A 23216-nucleotide genomic window follows, 5' to 3' on the forward strand; every position below is an offset into this window, starting at 1 on the left:
AGAAATGAAGAAAGAGAGAAGAAGTTAGTAACATTTCTATTCCCTTGCATCATATTATGCTGCCGATTCTACGTGTGTATTCGACTTATGGGTAGGCGGGTGTGGTGAAGTGGTCTGCACAAGTTAGACACGCACATGTGTATATGTGCAGGCAGGCAGGTAGGTAGGCAGGTTAGGTATACGAGCATGGTAGACTATGAAGCCTCGAGCCTGCCTGCCCGTGCGTCGCCAAAGCGCTGTTAGGTGTCCTGTCGGCAGTTACATTAGTGAGTTTGATAGGATGCGGCAGTTGAGTAGCACATGTCCATCCCATCGTCCTCCTTGCATCTTCAGACCGTTCAACCACCCCAACTAACCAGGTACCTTCCCCCGTCTGTTCTCAAGGTGTGTATGCGGGAGCTACCATGTAAGCAGCATGCTCGCACTCACCTTTTACCTGGGGAGTAGGAGTGGGTAGAGCAAATTCACTGCGCATGGCCTGTTCTGGTATGCCGTGCACGATTTACAATGTCCAGTCAATAATAAAGCAGTGGTCGTGTCTCACACCTCACCTCACGCCAAACGTCTCATCTCTTGCAGCGCTCGCTCGCTCGCTCGCCAGCTAACTAGCCGACCAGCCTGTCAGTACAGTCATGCGCGCATCCGTCAGGTACCCACTGCCCAACACAAACACAGACAGACTTCCTTGCGACGCATGCCACGCGCAAATCCAAATCAACAATGCGCAATCAATGCCAGCGACGTGGGCGGTGCATTCATGGCACACAATACTCCTGTCCTCTCCTTTTCTTCCATCTTTGCCATCGACGTCGTCCCAGCCACTTGGGTGCCCATTTACCTACTACCACCACCACTCCACACACCACGAAACATGCACGCGCCCAACCGGACTCCTGTGCCTTACATCACCCCACCTACCTACCTACCTCTGCTAGCCCACCCACTCACCTACCCAACCAAAACACACGCACGCACTTGATTTTCATCAATCGATCAATCCAGTCCGATAGGGCATCCCCATCGCGTCCACCCGCCTCATTAGTCTCATATGCAGCGCGCAAGGGCAGCCAACCTGCCTGCCAGCGGTACTTACCTCTGCGAATCACGGAGTGAGTTAGGCCGCCGTTCAGTGCCTTTCGCCGTCAGCCCTCGGCTCAGTCAGCCCACAGCTCGGGCGTGCTTCTGCTCAGCTCACGGACGGAACCCCAGTCAATCACTGCCCTTCCTGTCCCCGTCGCGCCCCGTCGCGCCCCGCCCCGCCCCACCGTGCTCCGGGAGGCCGATTTGCGCTGCGGTGCGGTGCGCTGCAACGAGCGGCGGGATGGCGGACTGTCGACTGGTGGTGGGAGAACCTGAGCGACTAAGCTGACAGAGACACCCTGCTTGCGTAGGTGAAAGATGCTGCTGCGATGGGGCATATAGACGAGAGGTAGTGCTGAGAAAGCGGCTTCGATCTACGGTTTTGAGCTGAATTGAGGTGGGCGGCAGGTTGGTGCGCGGAGGCGGGCGAGCGTGGGGATGGTTGGGCTGCTAAGTTGGGCAGGGGTGATAGTAGCGGTGGTGTTGGTGATAGGATGACCGCGTTCGAGAGGATGAAAGACTGTTGGTGCGATGGTGAGATGGGAAAATGCAATGTGACCACAGGGAAGTTGAGAGATCCTTCTGTATCTCAAAAATTCCGAGAGCACTCACCTACCTAGTGCCTACCTTGCGCAAAACCAACAGCACCAAGTCCTCCAGTTACTGATTCCCCAGGCACCCCTACCTCTCTAAACTTCCCCTATCCCCACCCCACCCCACCCCGACCGCACACAGCAGCGGCGTTAAACAGATAAGCCCCTGAAACCCGCAAGAAGCGGATCAGATGTTTTTTCGATTCAGTTACACTCCGCCACGCTGGGCTGAGCTTCGGCTCGTCTCGGCTCGGCCGACCAACCGACCGACCCACGGACTACCGCGCCGCGATCGAGTTGCGCTGAGTTGACTGAGGAGCGCTGGCTAGCTGGCTAGCTGGCCGCTTCATAAAGCATAGTTTGTTAGTTTGCTTTCTGGCTGTCGGCAGTGCAGTGATGGTTCTGGCTTATTTTGGCGAAGCTATGCGTTGGCAGCCGAGACGCGAGGGCGGACGGACTGGCGGACTGGCGGACTAGCGGGAGCGCGGGTCGCGCGCCGAGAAGAAGAGATAAGAGAATAGAAGAGGAGACCGAGGCTGCGGAGCGGAGGGGAATGGTCCGTGGCGAGGGAGAGTGTGCAGTTGGACTGTAGGATGGGAGTGTACCGAGCGTGGGTATTGCTGCTAGCTGCGCGTGGAAGAGATGCGTGCTGCTTTGGAACTTTGGGAGCGAAAAGGCGAACAGGCGTCGAGGTCGTAGAAAAGTAGATGGACAGACCAACGTCTGCGCCTACATCCAACGCACTCGGCGTAAAAGGCTTTGCACACACAACCTGAGCGACTAGGATGACAGAGACACCGCCTGTCAGTCAGAGCAAAAGAGAGACCAAGTCACGACATGCAATGACACCGTCATCCGTCCCAACCTTGACGATAGCACACAACTCGCCTGCCGTCATTCACTCCATTATTCTGCAGGGTCTCGTCGCAGCTTCCATTCCGCTGTCCAAATGCTCATTCTCACGTCATTTTGCAACTACCATAGATGCCAGGCGTGCGTCAGTACGTTGGTGTGTATGCACGACCAGCGCGCGGCGGCGGCAGTCAGGGTCTGCGGCAGGAACGATGTCACTGGCTCCCCTGGGATCTGTTGCGGTGCTTGCGACGCTGTGAGTGCCGAGAATTTGCGCGCAACGTGACTCCGCGACAAGCAGGATCAAAGGGGTGTGGTGTGCTATGGGGGTTTGCACAAGGGCGTCGTCATTGAGAAATTTGGAAGCTGCAGAAGAGCGCGTTCAAACAGAAGACGAGATGGAGAATAGAGCCGAAAATAGTAGCAGAACTGGCAGGAAGTCGAAAAATCATTCTTCTTTCCCTGAAGAATCTTACAATGTAGTGCCGTTGACCTACGTCATGGAGGAGCGGACATCATCCACTCAGCGCAGTCTTGAAAACCGCATTCGCATTCGCAGCAAGACTGATTGGTCGCATCAAGTGCGCAACCCAGCAGACAGTGCGCGGAGAATATGCGCACGCAGGCGTGGGAACGAGGCGTCGACGGGACGGAAGAGAGGGTCATCTCATCTCAGCTAAGCTGGTGCAACTAGGCCGCGCGCCGTCATCTCCCTGAGATGAGATGAGCGTGGTGGTTGTGGAAGAAGAAGAAGGGGGTGCGTGGCTGGGTGGTAATACATAGGGCAATTGTTTTTTGACCTCCATTGAATCCACTATAGTTATCAATGACAGCGAACGGATTGGGGAACAGAGGGAACAGGGTGGCGCCGCGTGACTTTTTGTTGTGATGATGGTCCGGGTGCGATGAACAGGAAGAAGGATGTGGCGGTCTTGTCACACCTGCTCCTGCCTTGGGCTCGCGTATGGCAGATGGATTCTCCGCCATGACACCAACCCACCCCCTCTCCTCTCGTGAACGACGTCGTGCTGTGTGGCACTGAATCACGGCACAAAGTAGGTTCCTGCGCCGGCGCATCTCAAGTGCGGAGCCATGGCGCCCTAGGGTCTGGACTTGCGACAGATGCAGCTAGCAAGGCGTGGTGTGGCGGCGGCACATTTGGGGAGCGAGAAGAATTGGTGTTTGGTGCTCCAAATAGGCAACGGTTCGTGGGAGCGCACCCTGCCCTGATATTTTGGCGAACAATTGACATCATCAATGAGAAAAAGCAGCGGGTCTCAACTTGTGACCACCATGTGTACCACGTCAGGCTGCCGCTCTGAGTCGAGGCTATTGACCGAGCACCAATTGTTTGCGTTCGCTAGCCGGCTGTCACGAACCGCCTGTGACGTTTGGCTCGCATGCGATCCAGGGTGATATTTCGATGTGATGCATTGGTGTTTTGATCCGATAATCCAGTTTCGTCAGTTAAGTTCTGGGTCCTTGGCAGAAGCTCCGTTTCTCATGCTCAGACCATGGCCAATGCCAAAAACAGCTGACAAACCAGAGCGGAACTGGAGCGTTGTTGATCACGAAAGCGAAACCGACAAGTAGATACGCTTTGTCAATAGGGTGCTGCGGCAGTGAATGTCCAACTTGCCAGCTGCACACGACAACTGCCGAGGATTGCGGTGGGAACAAGATTGCCATGGTTGCGAATCATTGCTTGAAAGTTCCGCCCAGTTCAATCAGAAATGGTCCCTTGGGTGGGTACCAAGCTCTGGGTGAACTTTAATCGCGAAACTCTTGTGCTGACCAATTCCGGCGAGCAAATGTAGCTTGTGCGCTACCCTGACTTTCGAGAACGAGCGCCACATGGTCTGAGACGGGCTCTGCTTCCGCTCGCTTTTGCTCATTACAAGGCTGCTTGCTAATGACGCCAGAAATAGCAAACATGCGTCGAGATGGTCCTCAGACGACTGAAACATGTAGAGATGATGTGGATCGGGAGTTGAGGGATGGAGCTTTCCACCTTGCACCCAAGTCTTGGTGGAGGGCACAATCACCTTGGCAGTTCGATCGCCCAAAGACTCTGTGTGCTTACATGGTGCTTAGAAATTCCGGGGCGGGGCGCGACGCGACGGGAGGTCGGATGCAGAGCCACATGTTGAAGGCAAGCTCTGCAGAAAAGCAATTCGGGATCGACGGAATCTAGGCGCGCGCGCAGAGCTCCGCCTCCGTCTCTCGCGCTGCCCCGCGGTAAGGCACGACGCACGATGAGTGGTTAGGGCTTAAACTGTACATGCAGAGACGGCATCAAGGTGCTTGGTATCGAAAAGAAAGTAGGTTAGGCACATGCGGTTGTGCTGAGAATTTTCGAGGCGGTCTCGCGGTGTCGAGATCTGAAGGGCAGCTACAGCGGGCTTGGGCGGTTGCTGCCGCACCTATGCTTGCTTGCAGGCATTGTGCTGGGTGAGATATAAAGGTAGGCTTCGAACAGCCAAGACTGGCGGCTTAAACGGCCAAACAGGTGTGGAAGATGTAAACAACGTTTGTTTCCGCGGCCACAATAAGGCTTGAGAATGGCCGCAATGGGTCGCAGCACAGCCGTCGGTCAGCTTGGCGCCACAGTCCCAAGGCGTGGGGGCAGCAGAGAGTCGAGGGGGTGGAACGGATGCGCCACTCGTGATAGGCGACGGACTCGAGCGCGTCGGTTGCCCCGGCTCTGAGCACTCGAAATTTAGAGTTATAATCTAGGCATTCGGGAAGCTCGAGCTTCCCCAAACAACGCCCAGAGTCATAACCAACAGGCGCTGAATCAGTTGCTGGGGACTTGATCAGCGCGGATCAGGGCGCGCACCTGCAGATTGTTGGGGTTCGGCCGAGACAGGGCAGCTATACAGAGGGAGGCAGGTGTTCGCCATGTTGGAGTCGAGGTGCTGTACCGTACAACAGCGATATGCCTCTGGCTAAGCCCCATTGCGTGTCTTCCGATGGGCGAGGAGTTTCAGTCGACTTGGCGCTGCGCTGGTACGTCATGGCCGCTCAGCTTACTGGCCTGTTGGGGGGCCGCTTGGCAAACGCCAGCGGGACAACTAAAGGCGTCGAGGAGATTGTTGCGGTCCGAAGAGTCGAATTGAGAGTTGGGGGCGTCGATTGGGAATACGAAAGAATTCTTGGGAGATGGATGGCTGGAGGCATGATGGCAGACGGGCGGAGCGGGCACCCAACAGGCGACATGGTGGTGGTGGTTGTAACGGTCGACGACGGACGTCGAGTCAAGAGGCCAAGGCGGCGGGCGCTTGGCCCAAACCGTGCGTGCGGACCAGCAAACACAACCTTGACGCCGTCGTACAGATGGGCATTGGATTCCATTGATCCAGTCGCTGTCGACCAGTTACTCATGCAGGATCGCGTCAATGACCAAAACGGCACGTCGTGATAGTGGCCGCGCACGTCGCACGCCGCGATCCCTTGCTAGGCTGGCTGGGCTGCCTCTGGTCTGCACACCACGCACGCCTCAATCCCAATCCTTGGAGACCCGACTGTACAGTAGCTGCGTGGTGTAAGCTGATGGTGCGTCTCCGACGCCGAGCTACTCGGGACGCGTGGCAGCTTCATCTGGCATTGCAAACAAGCGTTTGACTTCTCAGACGTCCCCCGTCATCGGGTCCCCGCAGCCCTTGGGACCACAGGGGAAGTCGATTTTTGGTCAACAAAAGCTTCCCTGTCATGGAGCTGGGCTTGCCTGTTGACGCACCGCCTCTGCTGTCGTCAATGCCCTTTCCTAGACCTGCCTTTGTTCTCGGAGGAATAAGTACGCCTGGCCGCCCCGCCAGACCACTACTCGCGCCCCCTTTGCACCCTGTAATCGACTAGTCAACGGGACTAACAAAGCTCCCAATTCCCTCGACCGCTGCGGGTACTTAACCAATAACCACCCCACCTCACCGCTTGATTGCTCTTTTTCCCGTAGTTTGCGCTCTGAGCGTCTCCGCAATGTGGTCCAACATTGCTGCTGTTGCCCTTGCCGGGCTCGGTATGCATCTTGATCTTTGTTTTCGACTCCCGAACTGATTTGAAAATAGCCTCCACGGCGTATGCCCAGGTCTCAAATAACTGCGCAGGTGACACCTGCTTTGGCCTCAACATTCCCGAAGCCACGGTCAACTCTGGCAATGGAGACATTTTCCTGTCCATCAGCGGCCCAGTTACATACTCCTGGATCGGCTTGGGCCAGGGAAGCTCCATGACTGGCGCCCGCATCTTCATCATTTACACCTCTGCCGATGGCAGGAACGTGACCGTCTCTCCGCGATTGGCGTCCGGCCACTCGGAACCCAGATATGACAGTAGCACTCAAGTGACCATTCTCGAGGGCACTGGCGTTGCCGACGGCACCATGACTGCTTACTTCAAAGGTGAGTTGGTCGATTGCGGTCGAATCCCAGGCTAACAATACCAAGTCGCCAACGCCGGCACATGGAACGGTGGAAGCATGGACTTCAAGTCCAGCTCAGCGCAGTGGATCCATGCTGCTCTCGCAGGAAGCCAGTTGAACACTGATGACTTGAGTGCCGACATCTCCAAACACGGCGACAACTACGGTAGCTTTACTTGGGACTTTTCTCAGGCCAAGGGAGGTAGCAGCGCGAACCCATTCACTGCAGCTGGTGCGACGACTTCCAACTCTTGCCCCACTAACTCTGGTTCGGGAAGCGGTTCTGGCTCTAGCAATTCTGGGTCTGGTTCGGGTTCGGGTGGTCCTGGTTCTGGTAATGGCTCCCCTGCAGGATTTCCTTCTTCTTTTCCTTCGGGCTCACCATTTTCAGGTGGCGGATTCGGCGGATTCGGCGGCTTCAACCGGGCAGAGGACAACTGCGCAACCAGTGCCAACCAGCTTGGACAGGGTTTCCAGGCTGAGATTCGTCGCATGCGAAGGATTCAAACCGCTCACGGTGTCGTGGCCGCTTTGGCTTGGGCCGTCTTTTTCCCCGCTGGTGCCATTAGCATCCGGGTGTTTAGTTTCCCTGGGTTGGTCTGGTTCCACGCTGCATGGCAAATCTTCTCGTATGGTTTGTACATTGCTGGCTTTGGGTTAGGTGTATACCTAGCGACCCAGGAGAATTACGTGAGTCAAGAAAGCCAAAAGCGGAAAGTATTGCTGACAATTTGTAGATGAAGGAGTACCACCCCATTATTGGTGTGGTCCTCTTCGTGTTCCTCTTCTTCCAGCCCATATTCGGATGGTTGCATCACGTGCTCTTCAAGAAATACGGAGGTCGCACTTTCTGGTCACACCTCCACCTGTGGCTTGGTCGCATCCTCATCACCCTTGGAGTTATTAACGGAGGTCTTGGTCTCAAGCTCGCTGGCAACACCCAAAAGAGGTACACCGTCACCTATGGCGTGATAGCCGGCATCATTTGGGTCGTGTACATGATTGCGGCCGTGTACGGCGAGGTCAAGAGGATGAAGAAGCCGACAAGGGGCCTGCCACCCAACTACGCGGAGGAGGATCCCCACCACAAGGAGAATGGAAATGGACACCGCAACGGAAACGGTGACTATTACGGCGCGTACAACCCCAAGCCGTCGGGTTGAGGGGATAGTTCGGAGGTGTCGTTCGTTGTAGGATTGGAGTTGATAGATATACCCTTATTTGGAAAATCGCTCAGGCGGGTGTGTTATAGGTTGAATATGGATCGGTTTGAGAAAAGGAACAGCTCTCGTTGCGCGTAGTTAGCGTTACCAACAATGGTACTGCATTGGTTCATGAGAAAAAAAAAAAAAAAATTGGTCGTGTTGATTGACAGGTACTGGCGCAAGAGTGGAGTGATGGGGGGCAAGGAGCAGCCGGGAGGCCCCGAGAAACCGCAGTTTTGCCGGTTTGGCGGCCTGAGGTCCTGTCGCGACGCTGAATTGATCGCAAACAATTAACATCAACACATCCCCTCGCAACCCCCCGTCGCACCCCTGCCATCCAGTGCATCCAGCACCGTCCCCTTCTCGTCTTCTGCTGCGCCCTCGACCTGCGCTCTCCGTATCCTTGGTCACACATCCGATATCCTCACAGACGCCATCATGGGAGAGTCAAGGTAGACTTGGGCATCGCACTAGCTCTGCTCCTTCGCCGCCCTCTGTCCAATCCTCGAGCTAACAAGAACGCAGGCAAGAGTTGCTGGCTTGGGTCAACAACCTCCTCCAGCTCAACCTCACAAAGGTTGAGCAGTGTGGCAGCGGGTACGCCTTTCCCCTCCCAACCCTTTCCCAAGCCCCTGCTCCGTGCCCCGCGTTGACCGTCACACGACAATTCGCCATCTTTGCACCTGCTAACTCACGCTTGCAGAGCTCCCTATTGCCAAATCTTCGACAGCATCTTCCGTGGGTGCCCCTTAGCTGCGATCCTTGTCCCGAATACTGGCTGACCCCCATCGACAGTCGATGTTCCCATGTCCCGCGTCAAGTTCAACGTCAACACCGAATACCAATATCTACAGAACTTCAAGGTTCTTCAGAGTAAGGGACTTCTTGATACATGCATCCTTGGCCTCGATGCTGATAGCCGGTGCTTTGTAGACACGTTCCAGAAGCATGGCGTCGACAGGCCGATACATGTCGAGTCACTGGTCAAGTGCAAGATGCAGGATAACCTTGACTTCCTTCAATTCAGCAAGAGGTACTGGGACCAGAACTTCCCCGGCGGTGACTACGACGCCGTCGCCCGCCGCAAGGCATCCGGAGCTCCAGCTGGCGGAGCCGCAGCCTCTGCCCCCCGCACCGCCTCCTCCACCGCACGCAGACCAGCGGCTGTTAGTAACACCGGCGCGGCACGAGCCCGCACACCGCAGTCCAGCGCCCAGACGGCTGCCCTCACTCAGGAGAATAGCGCGCTCAAGGAGACGGTGGCTGGTTTGGAACGGGAGCGCGACTTTTACTTTTCCAAGCTCAGAGACATAGAACTTCTCATTCAGAACGCCATGGAGGCCGATCCTGAACTGGAGAAGGAGGACAGCATTCTCAAGCAGATCCAGACAATTCTCTACTCGACAGAGGTACGCGACCCAGCGCCAATCTCAGAACCGACCTACTGACCACAATTCCAGGAGGGCTTTGAGATCCCGGCCGAGGCCGAGGCTGAGGAGGTCGAGGAAGAGACCTTTTAGCCTAAAGTCAAGCGGATGCAGCAGAAGTGAGGTGGAGCTTTGGAGTGCATTGCATGGGGTCAAGTCGGCCGTTCACAAATACCCTGCTGACTGTCGGCGGATGGGGATGAGACTTAATAGAGCTTTTCTTTGCGTGGGATGGTTGAGAGGTTGAGCATTCGTGTAGTCAATTTGCTAGGCGGTAAAAAAGCATCAAGGGGGTGCTATTTCACGACTTCTGGTACATGCCGTTTGGACAAGGCGATGGCTCCGTGTCTGAGTCCAGTCCTCAGATGGATCGCCCGGTGTATGACGCACGTGGACCATGGGCTTGGACAGCCGCTCCACTAAACAACAACACACGACACCACCTCCTTCGACGCTGAAACCAATTCCTTGCTTTTCACCACCAACGACGTCTTCGATGCTGCCGTGACACTTTTGGCAGGACCCCTCCATCTCCTCCAAGCCACCCGTTCTTCTCCAGCCATCTTCCCGGTCGACCTCTCCCCATCCCCTCCCACTCTCGACGACCTCACCTCTCCACCTCGCATGAAAAAACCTTCAAACGACCATGCCTCTGGACATCAGCATCCCAAACACGACCGTGTCGAGCACGCCCAAGCCCTTCACCATCTACAACATCAGCATCCGGCAGCCGCTGCGGACGCTGACGCTGGCCAAACGCTACACCGACTTTGTCAAGCTGCACGACGCGCTGACGGGGCAAACGGGGGCTCCGCCGCCGGCGCCGCTGCCGGCCAAGTCGTGGTTCTCGCGCACCGTCAACAACCCGCAACTCACGGAGCAGCGGCGCGTCGCGCTCGAGGCGTACCTGCGCGCCATTGAAAACGACCCGGATCCGCGGTGGCGGCACAGCAGCGCGTGGCGGACGTTTTTGGACCTGGGAACAAGCGGGCAGCGCAAGAGCGAGGGTATCGCCGGCTCGGCGGGAGCGCCGGGAGCCGGAGGCGGTGTTAGTGTTCGCGATGCCGCGACTTGGTTGAGTGTTTTTCAGGAGCTCAAGGGGCAGCTGCACGCGGCGCGGGTGGCTCTGACGAGACGCGAACAGGCGCAGAGCGCGCAGGCACAACACGAGGCGGGAGCGGCAGCAAAGAAGGGCCTCGTGCTGGCGGGCACGCTGATTGCGGCGCTGGACGAAGGACTGCGGGTACTTGGCGGCGGCGGCGCAGAGAGCAACAGCAAGAAGAAGGGATCAGGCGGCAATCAACACCAGCGCGGCTTCAGCGACGACATGTTCCCCTATGGCGACAAGCTGGGCGAGGGCGAGCTGCGGCGACGCCGCGACCTGATCGCCTCGGCGCGCAAGGAAAAGGAAGGCCTCGAAGGCGTACTCTCAGCCATGGTCGTCAAGAGCATCTCCACCGCCAACGCGCCGTCATCATCAACCTCGTCCACCGCCGGCGCCGCCGCCAACCCAGCCGACAAGGCGCACCTCTTCCACAACGGCAACGGCGCATCTTCGACAACAACTACATCACGCCGCACGCTAGGCGCCCCGCAGGAGACGGCGCGTACCCGCGAGCTCGACAACTCGGGCGTGCTGCAGCTGCAGAAGCAAATCATGCACGAGCAGGATGAGGACGTGGTGGATCTGACAAAGGCGCTGCGGCGCATGCGCGAGATGGGCGTGCAGATCAACGACGAGCTGCAGCTGCAGAACGAGATGCTGCGCATGCTGGATGATGACGTCGAGAGGGTCGGCGGCAAGATTGACATTGCAAAGAATCGCATCAAGAAGATTTCGTAGGGGAGTGAGTTTGATGGGACGGACGCCTCTCTGTCTGTCTGTTTGCATGACGTCTGTAACGATACCACTTTCTCTCCTTCTTTCTCTTCTCTCCTTTTCCCTCTAATCCCTCTCTCTCTCTCTCTCTCACACACAAACACACACACACACACACACACACACATACACACACTCTCTCTCTTCCCCCTTTCCCCAACACAAATGTACCAACCCTAGCAGCACAGGGAGGCCACCTCAAGACGTCCAGTCCAACTTTGACAGTAAGCGCAAGCACGTGTACATATACAACCAACCAAGATGCCTTAGTCGGGAAGGGATCTTTACTGAGCAAACAGGGTAGACAAAAGCATTGATGGATCCTTCTTTTTTTTTTTTTTTTCTTTCCTCTCTCCACTCGTCTCCTTCTGTTTTCTCATCTATTCGACCCATGCGCGAAGCTAGGTACCTTGGGTATGTGTCTGACAGGCAGATGGACGGTCGATCATTTATCTCCTATGGAGCAAACCAAACCGACTAACCAATCTGAAAGGCTTGGCCCATCATGCATCTCACGAGGACTGTCCGTCATCAGAGGGAGACGGGGTGGGAAAGCATTCAGTCAGTCAGTCAATCAGTCAGTCGAGCGTCTCAGGCTTGTCTTATCCAAATCTCTTCGCATTCGCTGTCTGTTGGATACGAACAAACAAACGTACAGACAGACAGTCTCTCCAAAGAGGTTTGCCAAGCTGGTACCGTACTTCTAGAGCTGGCACCAAGTGACGATGGTGTGCAAATCCAACCAAAAAGTCCAAGTCCAACACCGCGCGGCAGCCTCTCAAAGCTCACCGTCGCCAACGCCACCCGCGTCTCCGCCCTCTCTCACCCTCTCCCTCTCCTTCTCACTCTCCTGCTCCTCCCACCCCACATACCCTTCCCTCCCCATCCCACCGCCACACGCCCTCTCGAGCGCCAAAAAAGCAAAATGACCACCAACTACGGGTCTGGCAAAGAAATTTGGGCCCGGGAAGCCGCCATCACCCTCGGTATTGTACAAATCAGTGAATGGGCGATCGGTGACCGTCTCGTTGAGCCAGCGGGCGACGGCGTCGAGAATGTCGGCGCGCACGCGGCGCGACGTGACGGCCGCCGCTTCGAACTCCCAGTCCGATTTGGTGTACAGGTGCCGGCTGTCGAGTGGGAGCCCGTATTTTTGGAGCACGGCGGCGTACCATGTGCTTTGGAGCTCGTAGATGTGGTGGGGGATGAAGTCGGTTGTTGGTGGGGTGCGGGGTGTGCCTGACAGGGGAGCTTGCTGCTGATGTTGGTGTTGGGGGACAGCGGCGGCGGAGGAGGAAGACGACGAGTTGGAAGTAATGGTAGGATGGAAGCACAGCAGCGCGTCGGCGTAAAGCGAGTAAAGCGTCGTCCAGCTGCCGTACCAGTCGTAGGCCAGTTTGGCGTGCGAGCCGTCGCGCGAGATGCCGTACTCTTGCCACTTTTTGATGTACACGTCTGAGATGTTCTGCTTCAGTTAGTATCTGCCCTCACTTTTACATCAGAACAACACAAACATACCTGGTAGTACTTTACATCGGCCTGCTCGTCAATCGTCGCAGCCAGCTCGCTCATGGCTTTGATGCCCACAATGCCCTTGAGAGCGAGGTTGGTCTGGAGAGCCAGCCACCCTGCAAAGTCGTCGGTTGACAGCTGGTTCTGCGGACGCAGGCTGAATTCGACGAGATAGCCGGTCCACTGCTTCCACAGCCGGTAACTCCTGCTGAGCCATTTGTACGCCTTTTTGGCGCCCTTTGCGCCGCCGCCCCAGCTAGCATCGATGCCGTCAATTCCATTGACGTAGCCGTCCTGCAAGGAGATGGGACTCATGGTCTGCTCGTCATAGTCAAAGTCGACGCCCGTGGTCGACCAGCGCGACTGTGTCGTGCCGTCTGCAGCATACAGCATCGAATTGACGAGCGACGTGCCCATGATGAGCATGTCGCCGCACTCTTCGACGGGCATGTACTCGTCTTTGCCGTCGGCGTGGCCTGTCATATTAGGGAAGCTGGAGCCAAGGTCGTGCATCGAGTAGTTATTGGGATATTGGCCGCTGTTCATGTGCTCAATCAATGGCTCCAGGAGCCACGCGCCCCAGCGAGGATTCGTATACAAGAAGAATGGCCAGGCTGGGAAAATGACGTCGACAGTCTGGGAGTTGCCATTGGACGAGATTTCCTTGAGGAAAAGCAGCGGAGCCTCGGGCGTCCCGGAGAAGCTGGTTGCACCCAAGACCTGGCGAGCACTGAGGGCCACAATGTCGACGTAGTTTTGAGTACCGGACTGATACGCATCGACGGCGAGCTGGTCGGAGTAGTTGGCCGCCAAAGTAACGGCGTTGTAGTAATCAAAGTAATGGTAGGTGAGCAACTCTTCCTCAGTCCAGAACCACGATTTCCACAGCGGCCGCATCAGCGTCAGGCCCCGTGCAGAGGCAAACTGAACGACTGGATCCTGAATGTGTGCCAGCGTGAAGACGACGCTGTCAGAAGAGTGATTTCCCGAAAGCCTGAAAGATTTGGCAAATGCAAACACGGGCTCCTCGTCCATGATGCTGCGGAAACTGTGATCTACCTCGTTCTGCAAAGTTCCCGTTGCCGAAAAGCGCTGGCGGAGGAGGGCAGAAGTTCCGCTCTCATGGCGGACATCCTACTCAAGTCAGTCTTTAGACTTTCCCTCACAAGCACTTTTACGAACCGCTGGACCAGTGAAATGGAGCGTGCCCCATTCGGCCTGGGCATTGCCTCCTCCACGGCTCTCGGTGAAGAGCAATTCCTCTTCTCTGCTGACCTTCCAAGTCTTCAAGCCGTGCTTCTGGTCGAATTGGCTGTGGTCCAGGCCCCAGACAATCCTGGCCCCGCGGTGTCCACTGACCCATTGCCCATTGACATCGATATAGACGTCAATGTCGAAGCTCCCAGTTACATGCACGCTAATATAAGATGCCGGAATGGCCTGGCGGCGAGTCGAGGTGGGCGTGATGGGCGAGAGAAAGGACAGGGTGAGCTCGACGGGCTTGGCATCGTTGCGGGGCGAGGGGATGTGGTAGGTCAAGTTGGTCGTCGAGGCGTCGTACTTGGCACCCTTGTAAACGGCGCGCGAAACGTTGTATCTGCAGGTCCCGGGGTGTCAATTGAAGAGCCCAGAGGCACAAGCTTGTCCGGAGCATCACGTACCCCTCTCCGCGGCCAGATGGGTCTAGGGAATCGTGGGGACGGCCGAGCAGCGGGTAAACGGTGTGGGTTTCTGGGACCGAGGCGAGCACGGCGAAGCCAATCTGACGGTCATTAGCAGAGATGCTATGATGGAAGAGGCTGTGGGCGTCGAAAAGGGAAGCTAGGCCGTCGTACCGAATCGCCGGTCCAGAACATGGGCCATTTGGACCAGGGCTCTTCGCGAGCATTGTCCAACCAGGTGCTGAAGTAGGGCGTGCGGACGGTGAGCGGCAAGACTGGGGGAGAGAGGTTCGACGAGTCTACAATGCCTGTGAGCAGCGCTGCAGCTGCAAGCAGCACAGCTCCGGAAGGCCGCATATTGTCTGCAGGGGAGCACGGGCACTACAGTAGAAGCTGGACTGTGCAAGCGACAGATGATGGATTGGAGCAACGACGAATCCAAGACACGGCACAAGAGATGAAAGAGATGCTGAGAAGAAAGGGAGACGGCGACGAGAGAGTATCCACAGGGCGTTTCGTCCGGGGGGTGGCAGAGGGCGGCACTTCGTCGACCTTACAGCACGTTTCCAGAGGTGCAGGGGTCCAGCTTTGGGGTCAGGCGCTCCCCAAGGACCTCAAGCTCCAGCCATGACGTTGCGACCCGACACCGCCCCGACCTGGACCCACCAATCGCCCGCCCCCGCAATCCACCACTATGGCCATGACTTGATATATCAACTCGACCGCACCCGCTTGTGCCGTCCCACGACTCGTCGAAGCGTGTCCTTGAAGAATCCACCTGACGACTTTCTCTGGTCTACGCCAGCAACTGGTCCTGGCGACTTGACATCCCTCGATTCAACATCCTCCCTCTTGACAGGGCTGGGCGTGTGCCTGAGCCACTCCACGCCCATTGCTCCATCCCCCGCCGTCTCCTCCGCACCATCCACGCTGCCTCTGCCATTGCTGAATTCTTCGACCTTCGGGACCGGCGAAGTGTTGAGGCTCGAGAGTGGCGTCTTGGTCGGACTGCCCGAGCTCTGTACCTGCCGAGGGTCGATGCTTGTTGTTGGCGGAAAGCTCAGACGCTTCAAGCGAATGGACGCCACGTCAACCTCATCTTCGTAGAAGTCCTCCTCGTACTCTCCCTTCTCGACTCCCTTTTCTGCAGTAGGCTCCTTCACCATCCTGATGCTGGATTGAGAGTCTGGACGAGCATGCATTGGCGAAGGAAGCGGTCTCTCCTCTGACGGCGCAGGGGCGCCGGGCGATGGGAGAAACTGAAAGTCCAGTTGTTCGAAGCCATAGCCAGTCGCAGTGGCGGGCTCTTCTTGCTCCTCGTCTTTTTCTTTGTCTGGCAGTACTCCCAGGGCTTTGAGCTGATCTGCTGATCGTTAGTACTTGGCGCCCAGATGGGGGCTGCAGGCGACTCACTCCAAGTGCGGTAATAGTATTTGAACACAGCAAACGGCTCAACCAGCGTGTCGCGCAAGGCGTACTGGTAGAAGCGTCTGGGTCCGTCTCGCTGCACCGTTCCAGCATTGACAAGCCTGTCAGCAGCCTGTCAGTAAGCCAGTCATGCAGCGCACCCTCGACCCTGAAGGACGCCAGCCCACCAACATGGCCCCGGGACGGGTGGAGGAACACAACGTACTCGACATTGCCAGCACCCTCGCGGCCGACCTCGGTGTCCTCCAGCCTCATCACCTCCCGGACCACCCTCTTCCTAGCGAAAGCTCTCAACACGCGCACCTCGAGGAACCGCGTGTGATGGTCCGTCTCCCGATCAACCTCCTCTCCCTCCTCTTCACGCAGGTCGCCAAAGGCAAACGCCCGCTTCTCCAGTCCGCTGCGCCACTCCTTGTTCTCGAACAATCCGAACATGGCCTTGCCTTTCCATCCGTCTTCCTCTCCTACTCCCCACGTGACCACCAGCCTTCCCTCCATGTACAGCTTGAAGACAAAGTATTTGACGTTGACGGGAATGGGTCGCTTGACGTGGTACGCAATCCAGAAATTGAGCTTGGGCATGGCGGGGACGTAGACGGCGGCGCTGCGTTGGTGTGCGTCTTCCAGCTGCACGGGCGAGTCGGCTGGCGGCGGATACTCGAAGAGTGGCGCCGTTTCGGCGGCGCTGGACCGCAGTGACAGGGTGATATTTTTGTAGGTTGGCATGTCGTCTGCTGTTTGAGTGGGCGAGTTGAGTGTTGTCTGGTGTTGGTGGCAGTGTTTGGCGCAGTGTTGATGTTGATCTGATGTCTCCACCGCTCCGTGAGTTTAGCAGAGGAAAGCGCAACAGGCTCTGGCCCAAAATGGCAACCCTCTCTTTCCATCCAACTTCAAACGTCAAGCAGAATGAATTCATTTCACGCACGCGCTCTTCTTCATTTGACACGTCTCATTCGCGACACTCCGCCCGTAAACAACATCAGGAAAGCCGACCCACGGCACCTCACAGTCCACTGCCTTCATTCCCAGTCTGTCAAAGCAGCTCGCACCAACTCAATGGACAGACAGTACAGGGTCTGATTCTTGCTTCATTCTCAGCCACGCACAGTTAGCAGCCATTGAAGATTGACGATAGGTACCTAGCTGGACACGACCAAAGCACATTCGTAGCCTCAAAGTATTTGCTTTTCACGGTAGAACCGACGTCAGAATTCCAGCTTCACATCGATTGCCTCGTGGCGTGTCGATTAGGGACTTCAGTGAATCCGTGGTCGTTAAAATGCTTGTCTTTGACATGATGATATTCTACGCCCAACATCACGGCTACTACGTCCCCCGATATAGAAGACGACACCACTAAATAACTGGAGTGCCGAATTCTGCGAAGGTAGGCAGCGCCAAGGCTCATGATAACCAGGAGCGCTCGCTCGAGCATCTTGTTTCAACGTTCCAAGAGTAGGAATTTCGAGGAGCATTCGAGCTTCCAGAGTTGGAGAGACAGTTGCGGGCTGAAAGAGTGGATGAGGAGTAATACGGGTATCACCAAGCTCTTGACCCAAATGTTCCGGCAGGCACTAGAAGAGGATGTGATCTGAGCAAGCACTTGTTCATTGAACTGTTCCGTCATAGCTAGCCTCCTCCGCCTTCAGTCATCTGTAGCTACCTTGCTCTACCCGTCCCAGCAATTCCACGTCCCGTATGTAATCAGCCAGCCAGCCAGCCACGTCGACCTTCTTGTACTTTGAGCATCGAAATTAGGTAAAGGGAAGGACGAGACGTCGTAATGATCCTGCGAAGCGACGTCTGTTGGATGAACAAGAAGAGAAAGAGAAAATCGCAGAGAAAAAAAAGAGCAAGAGAGGAAAACGAAACCAACCCCCATGAACGCGCCCCGGTAGCGGCCATTTGGCCTCCACTGATCCCATCTCACTCCGTCTTTGAAATAAGAAATAAGAAAGGGTATCGTGTCCGAACGACTCTCTGATAAACTCCTGGTACCTTTTGCCCGAATATCGCCGAGCAATGCGAGCGTATAAGCCTTTTCGAGACTCCTCGTGATGATCGTTATGAAAAACATTATGCAGAATGAGCGAAGACGCAGTGTTTTGTTCAAACACGGTTGGATCCGTCAACAGAGTCCTGCTGGGGTACATCACATCAGCACAGTGCTTGGCCACGAGGGAGGCAGAAGTCAAGGCGGGTGTGCCCACTCACCCTTATGCTTCTGGTAACGTAGATGCCACCAGACTCGCCGGTCGACTCTTGCTTTGCGAGTTCCTCTTGAGAGCTATGAGCCTCATCCCAGTACGTGCTGACGCGACCTTTACTCCGCTTCGGGACTGGGCTGCTCGCCATGGTCTGCAGACCGATAGGGTCAATCACTTGATCTGCGGCTTGGGCATTCTGCTCCTCGGAGTTACCACTGTGGTTTTCCTTAGGCTTAGAGTAACCACGAGTGGCTTGGCGCTTGGTGCGCCAAAAGGCAGCGAATGCCGGGCAGCATCCGATCCACACAGCTGTTTTCTATGGTAAGCGTGCATATGAGGCAGTTGTGATCTGAAACTTACCAACGGAGGACTCGATGATAGCCCACAAAGCAAGCCAGGAGCTGCTCGGGGTGCTGTTGCTCTTCGACTTTACACCGACCTGGACGACGCGCAAGATGGCGAAGAGAACGCACACGAGGGCAGCACAGAAGAGTCCACCAATGCCAATTTTCTCGGAACGCGGCATCTGTAGATTCCAGATGAGGCGGATGGGGAGTACCATGACTGGCGATCAGGAGGTCAGCATTGACAGAGCACGACGGCAGGCGAGTTGCACGTACTCATCAAATCGGTAAGGACGTCAACGGCGAAGGAGTAGTAGAGGCTGGCAATCTGTGCCTGAATGTCCCGAGGCGTTGCGCAGAGACCTGGGAAATGAGTTGGTAAAGAACGCATCTCCAGCGGCATGTGAGCACCCACCTGGCGTAAACCATGCATGCATGCTGCTGCACGAAGTGAAGTTTGAAACGATGGCCCCAACAAGTGTCTGTCGAGCTCGATGTCAGGCGCAAACGTCTTTTGTTGGCCAGGAAGACTCACCACTGCGCAGAAGATGACAAGACACCACCATAGAGTGATGTAGGCCTTCAGGCCATTCATCAATCGGCGATAGAGGGCCAGGAGAGAAAATTTGACGGACCAGAGGGTGCACCACAGGAGCATTGACGAGCAGAAGAAGATCTTGATGACAATCTTTGCCTCGTCCTCAAGTCCGTCATAGCGTTCCATCTTTCCTTCGGACACGGCGTATACGCGAAACATGTACGGCGTCACCGCTATATAGCACGTTGTGAGTGCGAGGAAGAACAGGTAAGAGATGAAGACGAGCACGTCTTCAATTTGCAGCGGCTTTTTCTTCCAGACTCTAAGGGCGAACCTCGCAATCACGACGGTAGTCGTCAATACCAAGAAGGCGATGCCGGTGTGCCTGAGGTCTTCGGCGGTGATATAGTTTTGGGTCGCTGAGGTGGACATGGTGGTCAAGGCGATTGGCGAATGACGGGTTGACGGGGAGATTGATGACGAAGAGGCGCTTTTGCGAAGAGGAACAGGCGAAATTCTTTCAAGGCCGACTTTTGGGCGGCGGAGTGATGCCGATCATGAGTCGCTGGGGGGAGGCGGTTGGTTAGTACGCATTCGCCAATGCCATTGCAGAAACTGGGACCTGGTATTGCTATAAGGGCTTGCGACCCAAGGGAGGTTTGGGGATACATGGGCAGACGCCGTGGTCGAACGCTTCGGTTTGCAGAAGTCAAGGTCTCGCAGACATCCGGTCATTGGTGACACGGGGACGCAAGGATGGCCATCTCCCTCGCAGCGTGGCGCGGTCCGTCTGGCAGGTGTGGTGGTGCAAGATGCGCAAGGCAGCGGACAGGGCCAAGGGCCATCTCGGGTGCAACCACGCCAGCCCATCCGAGCGGACCGGGCTTGATGGCGTGCAGCGACATGGCAAATAATGGTCCAATCTGTGCAAGGGAGGGCAGCGATGAACGAAGACATGTACGAACCTTGCTTGCTTGTCTTGGGTCGCTCGTGTGGAATTGGCCGGGCGGCGGGGGATATAAGTCGAGGCGCGAGAATCGAGACGTGAGTGACTCAGGCGCGTCGGCGAGGACGACGGCGCGTTGGAGTGGATTGAGCGACGACGGACGAGAGATGACGAAGAAGAGGACGAGAGGGAAACAGGAGTTGAGAGGCGCAACGTACGTCGTCGCGGTGGCTGCGATGGTGAAGTGAACGACCTGGAGTGGAGTGCGTTGTGGGACAGACGGAGCAGACTGACGGGCCGGAAGCGATACCGAGAAGGAAGACAGACAGCAAGAGGAGGGGGAGGGAGGAAGGAAGGAAGGAAGAGATGCTGCCGGCTGTCAGGTCGGTGAGGTCGGTGAGGTCGGTCAGGTCGGTCGGTCGGCCTGGTCGAGTCGTCCCGTCGTCGAGTCCACCGCAGGTACCTCTACATCTTCATCCTCTCACTCTCTCTCTCCCTCTCTCTCTCTCTCTCTCTCCCTCTCTCTACTTTCTTTTGCTCGTTCAATCCATCCACCATTATGGCACACATGCCCACCCCCCCCCCCCCCCCTTCTTACCACCACCATGACCACCATCTCACACCTGCCCCTCCTCTTCGCCATCTTCCGGTTCCGCTGGCTCTTGCTCCTCCAATCTTGCGACTCGCACCCTTGCGCCACACACGTCCTCCACTCCCCCAGTCCATCCGCGCCTGCGCTCGCTCCTGCGCCGCTTTTCCTTTGTCTGCTGCTCCCTTGAAGTACCTGTACTCGATGATCCCTCGGCCCCCAGTCCAGATATGTTCCCCTCCCAGTCCAGAATGCCTCGACGGTGGAGAGCCTCTGTAGATTCATTCCCACCCCCCGGTTCAAACGTCTCTCCCTGCATATAACCCCAACCGGCTTCGACCATGCGCTCCAGCTTGCTTTTGACCATGGCATTGGCTTCCGTGCTGCAGTGTGGCCTGAGCCATTCCTTTGAGCCTGCCACCTTTGACCCGCGCGCTGCCCTGGCCGACCAGGGCCTACAGTTTGATCGCATCCCAACCCACGCTCTTCGTCTCTCGGCTGCAGACGCTGCTCTGGGCGACTTCAACTTTTGCGCTGCCGCCGTAAGTTTCCTTTCTCTTCCTCTTCTTCTTCTTCTTCTTCTTCTTCTTCTTCTTCTTCTTCTTCTTCCTCTGCTGCTGCCATTCTAATGCTTGCGCCAGTGTTCCGTCCTCGCCTTCTTGTACGGCGACAGCGTAGCCGAGCCTGGTTCTGCAAACTATTCGTCCTGTCAGTCTGGCTACTGGTCCGTCCAGCAGGCCGACGTCCATCCCGACTGCATTTTCAGACCTCAAGACACGCGCGACGTCTCGCGCGCCATTCTCTTCTCCCGTCTTTTCCGCTGCCCATTCGCCGTCAAGAGCGGCGGCCATTCGGCCTTTGCCGGCTCTTCCAACATCCAAGGCGGCATCACCCTTGACCTCAGGGAACTAAACCAAGTCCAACTATCCGACGACAAGTCCATCGTCTCTGTCGGCACCGGCAACAAGTGGGTCGACGTCTACGAAGCTCTCGAGCCTCATGGCCTTGCTGTCATCGGTGGTCGCGTGTCGGCGATAGGCGTCGGTGGCTTGACTCTTGGAGGTTGGTGAACATGTCCGATTGCTTTTTCCCCACGCGTATCCAGGCCCCCGGAAAGCTGACGTGTCCCGCAGGCGGCATCTCCTTCTTCTCGGGATTATACGGCTGGGCCTGTGACAATGTCGTCAACTACGAGGTGCGTGTTCCACTCGTTTCGTCTTCTTCCTGATGCTCTTTTCGCATCGCTTTGCATCACTGCTGGCCCAGGTGTTCGTCACCAAGGTCTTGGCGTCTGCAGCCTCCTGTCACCCAAAAGCAGCTCGGCTTACTAGAGCCTCCAGCCTGCTCATCGCCGCTGATGTCCACCATGCCACCGTCTTGGCTGAAGATTGTTACGACCCCGGCTGCAGCAGAGTCCAGAACGAGGCCTATCATTTCCTTTATTAACACACCCTTAATCGTGACGGTGGCGCGATGGACATCAGCCGCTTCACTTCACCTTGAATATTCTTAACTGACCAACTTATTAGCTCGTCACCGGATCTGGCGTCGTGCTCCAAGTCAATGAGACTTCGTATCCTGATCTTTACTGGTCCTTGAGGGGGGGCGGAAACAATTTTGGCGTCGTCACTCGCTTCGATCTTTCCACGTTCCCCCAGGGGCTCATGTGGGGAGGAGGCCAGCTTCACAAAATAAGCCAGAGATCAGCAATCATCGAGGCGTTTGCGCAGTTTGGCGCCCATGGAGAAGAAGACCCCAAAGCAGGCCTCATCCTCTCATTCGCTTGGGCAGGAGGAGACTATTTTGCCAAACTCGACATGCAATACGCGGACCCCATCTCGTCGCCACCCGTCTTTGAAAACTTTACTTCCATCCCCGATCCCCTGTCAAACACGACCATGATCCGCACGCTGTCCAACTTGACGGTCGAATTCAACGAATCAAACCCCAGCGGGCTGCGCGAGACGTACTGGGCGTCGGCATATAAACTGGACCGCGACCTCATCAACGCCGTCCTCGACATCTACATGGACGAAATCGACACGCTAGTCAACGTCAGCGGCATCGTGCCAGCGTGCACGCTGCAAGTCATCACATCGCCGCAGCTGTCGCACATGAGCAAGCGCGGCGGCAACGCGCTGGGGCTCAGCGAGGCCGATGGGCCCCTCCTCCTCATGAACCTCAACAACATGTGGAACAACGCCGCCGACGACTACGCCGTCATGCGCGCCAGCAGCAACATCGTCGAGCGCGTCAATGCCCGCGCCGCTGCCATGGGCGTCGATCACCGCTACGTCTATCAGAATTACGCCTCCCAGTACCAGGACGTCATTGCGAGCTACGGCCCCGAGAATCAGCTAAAGCTCATGGCTGTCGCCGCATACTACGATCCGACGGGTGTTTTTCAAACGCTGCAGCCCGGCTACTTCAAGCTGGACGGTGCGCCGGCGCGAAGTTGCCTGTAAGCTGCTGAAGCGCTCGCTGGCTGGCTTGCGGTGTGTGTTGCTTGCTGTTTGTGCTGCGTGAGCGTTCGGC

General features: G+C 56.6%; 8 protein-coding genes across 8 annotated transcripts; 5 read left to right on the forward strand and 3 right to left on the reverse strand.

Moving 5' to 3' along the window:
* Positions 1 to 2737: 2737 nt before the first annotated feature.
* On the forward strand, positions 2738 to 3205 carry IWZ02DRAFT_433481 (uncharacterized protein; the record flags this gene model as incomplete). Its single annotated transcript, XM_066766298.1, has 2 exons — positions 2738 to 2781; positions 2827 to 3205. 2 exons carry the CDS (start codon positions 2738 to 2740, stop codon positions 3203 to 3205), a joined length of 423 nt encoding a protein of 140 aa, XP_066622421.1.
* A 3298-nt stretch (positions 3206 to 6503) lies between these two features.
* On the forward strand, positions 6504 to 8108 carry IWZ02DRAFT_490935 (uncharacterized protein; the record flags this gene model as incomplete). The annotated part of the gene is made up of 5 exons (XM_066769705.1): positions 6504 to 6543; positions 6593 to 6925; positions 6971 to 7279; positions 7337 to 7635; positions 7683 to 8108. The coding sequence occupies 5 exons, from the start codon at positions 6504 to 6506 to the stop codon at positions 8106 to 8108; spliced, it is 1407 nt and encodes a 468-aa protein (XP_066622422.1).
* A 333-nt stretch (positions 8109 to 8441) lies between these two features.
* Positions 8442 to 10003, forward strand: IWZ02DRAFT_452730 (calponin homology domain-containing protein). The gene is made up of 6 exons (XM_066767614.1): positions 8442 to 8602; positions 8676 to 8747; positions 8854 to 8888; positions 8946 to 9023; positions 9084 to 9559; positions 9611 to 10003. Exons 1-6 carry the CDS (start codon positions 8589 to 8591, stop codon positions 9668 to 9670), a joined length of 735 nt encoding a protein of 244 aa, XP_066622423.1. The 5' UTR covers positions 8442 to 8588; the 3' UTR covers positions 9671 to 10003.
* Positions 10004 to 11648, forward strand: IWZ02DRAFT_452732 (uncharacterized protein). The gene has a single exon (XM_066767615.1). The coding sequence runs from the start codon at positions 10224 to 10226 to the stop codon at positions 11418 to 11420; it is 1197 nt and encodes a 398-aa protein (XP_066622424.1). The 5' UTR covers positions 10004 to 10223; the 3' UTR covers positions 11421 to 11648.
* Positions 11649 to 11953: 305 nt separating this feature from the next.
* Positions 11954 to 15145, reverse strand: IWZ02DRAFT_452734 (glutaminase A). Its single transcript, XM_066767616.1, has 5 exons — positions 14804 to 15145; positions 14630 to 14730; positions 14151 to 14565; positions 12975 to 14102; positions 11954 to 12921 (listed from the first exon to the last, which is right to left on the reverse strand). Exons 1-5 carry the CDS (start codon positions 14984 to 14986, stop codon positions 12235 to 12237), a joined length of 2514 nt encoding a protein of 837 aa, XP_066622425.1. The 5' UTR covers positions 14987 to 15145; the 3' UTR covers positions 11954 to 12234.
* A 138-nt stretch (positions 15146 to 15283) lies between these two features.
* On the reverse strand, positions 15284 to 17252 carry IWZ02DRAFT_277511 (uncharacterized protein). The gene has a single exon (XM_066763593.1). The coding sequence runs from the start codon at positions 16781 to 16783 to the stop codon at positions 15725 to 15727; it is 1059 nt and encodes a 352-aa protein (XP_066622426.1). The 5' UTR covers positions 16784 to 17252; the 3' UTR covers positions 15284 to 15724.
* Positions 17253 to 18088: 836 nt separating this feature from the next.
* Positions 18089 to 19740, reverse strand: IWZ02DRAFT_277795 (uncharacterized protein). The gene is made up of 5 exons (XM_066763594.1): positions 19144 to 19740; positions 19024 to 19090; positions 18885 to 18971; positions 18625 to 18828; positions 18089 to 18573 (listed from the first exon to the last, which is right to left on the reverse strand). Exons 1-5 carry the CDS (start codon positions 19576 to 19578, stop codon positions 18215 to 18217), a joined length of 1152 nt encoding a protein of 383 aa, XP_066622427.1. The 5' UTR covers positions 19579 to 19740; the 3' UTR covers positions 18089 to 18214.
* A 1180-nt stretch (positions 19741 to 20920) lies between these two features.
* Positions 20921 to 23196, forward strand: IWZ02DRAFT_277836 (uncharacterized protein). The gene is made up of 4 exons (XM_066763596.1): positions 20921 to 21223; positions 21323 to 21743; positions 21815 to 21876; positions 22211 to 23196. The coding sequence occupies exons 1-4, from the start codon at positions 21023 to 21025 to the stop codon at positions 23144 to 23146; spliced, it is 1620 nt and encodes a 539-aa protein (XP_066622428.1). The 5' UTR covers positions 20921 to 21022; the 3' UTR covers positions 23147 to 23196.
* The last annotated feature ends 20 nt before the right edge of the window (positions 23197 to 23216 follow it).

The sequence above is a fragment of the Phyllosticta citriasiana genome, assembly GCF_038021145.1.
Source record: "Phyllosticta citriasiana strain CBS 120426 chromosome Unknown IWZ02scaffold_7, whole genome shotgun sequence".
Taxonomy (NCBI): domain Eukaryota; kingdom Fungi; phylum Ascomycota; class Dothideomycetes; order Botryosphaeriales; family Phyllostictaceae; genus Phyllosticta; species Phyllosticta citriasiana.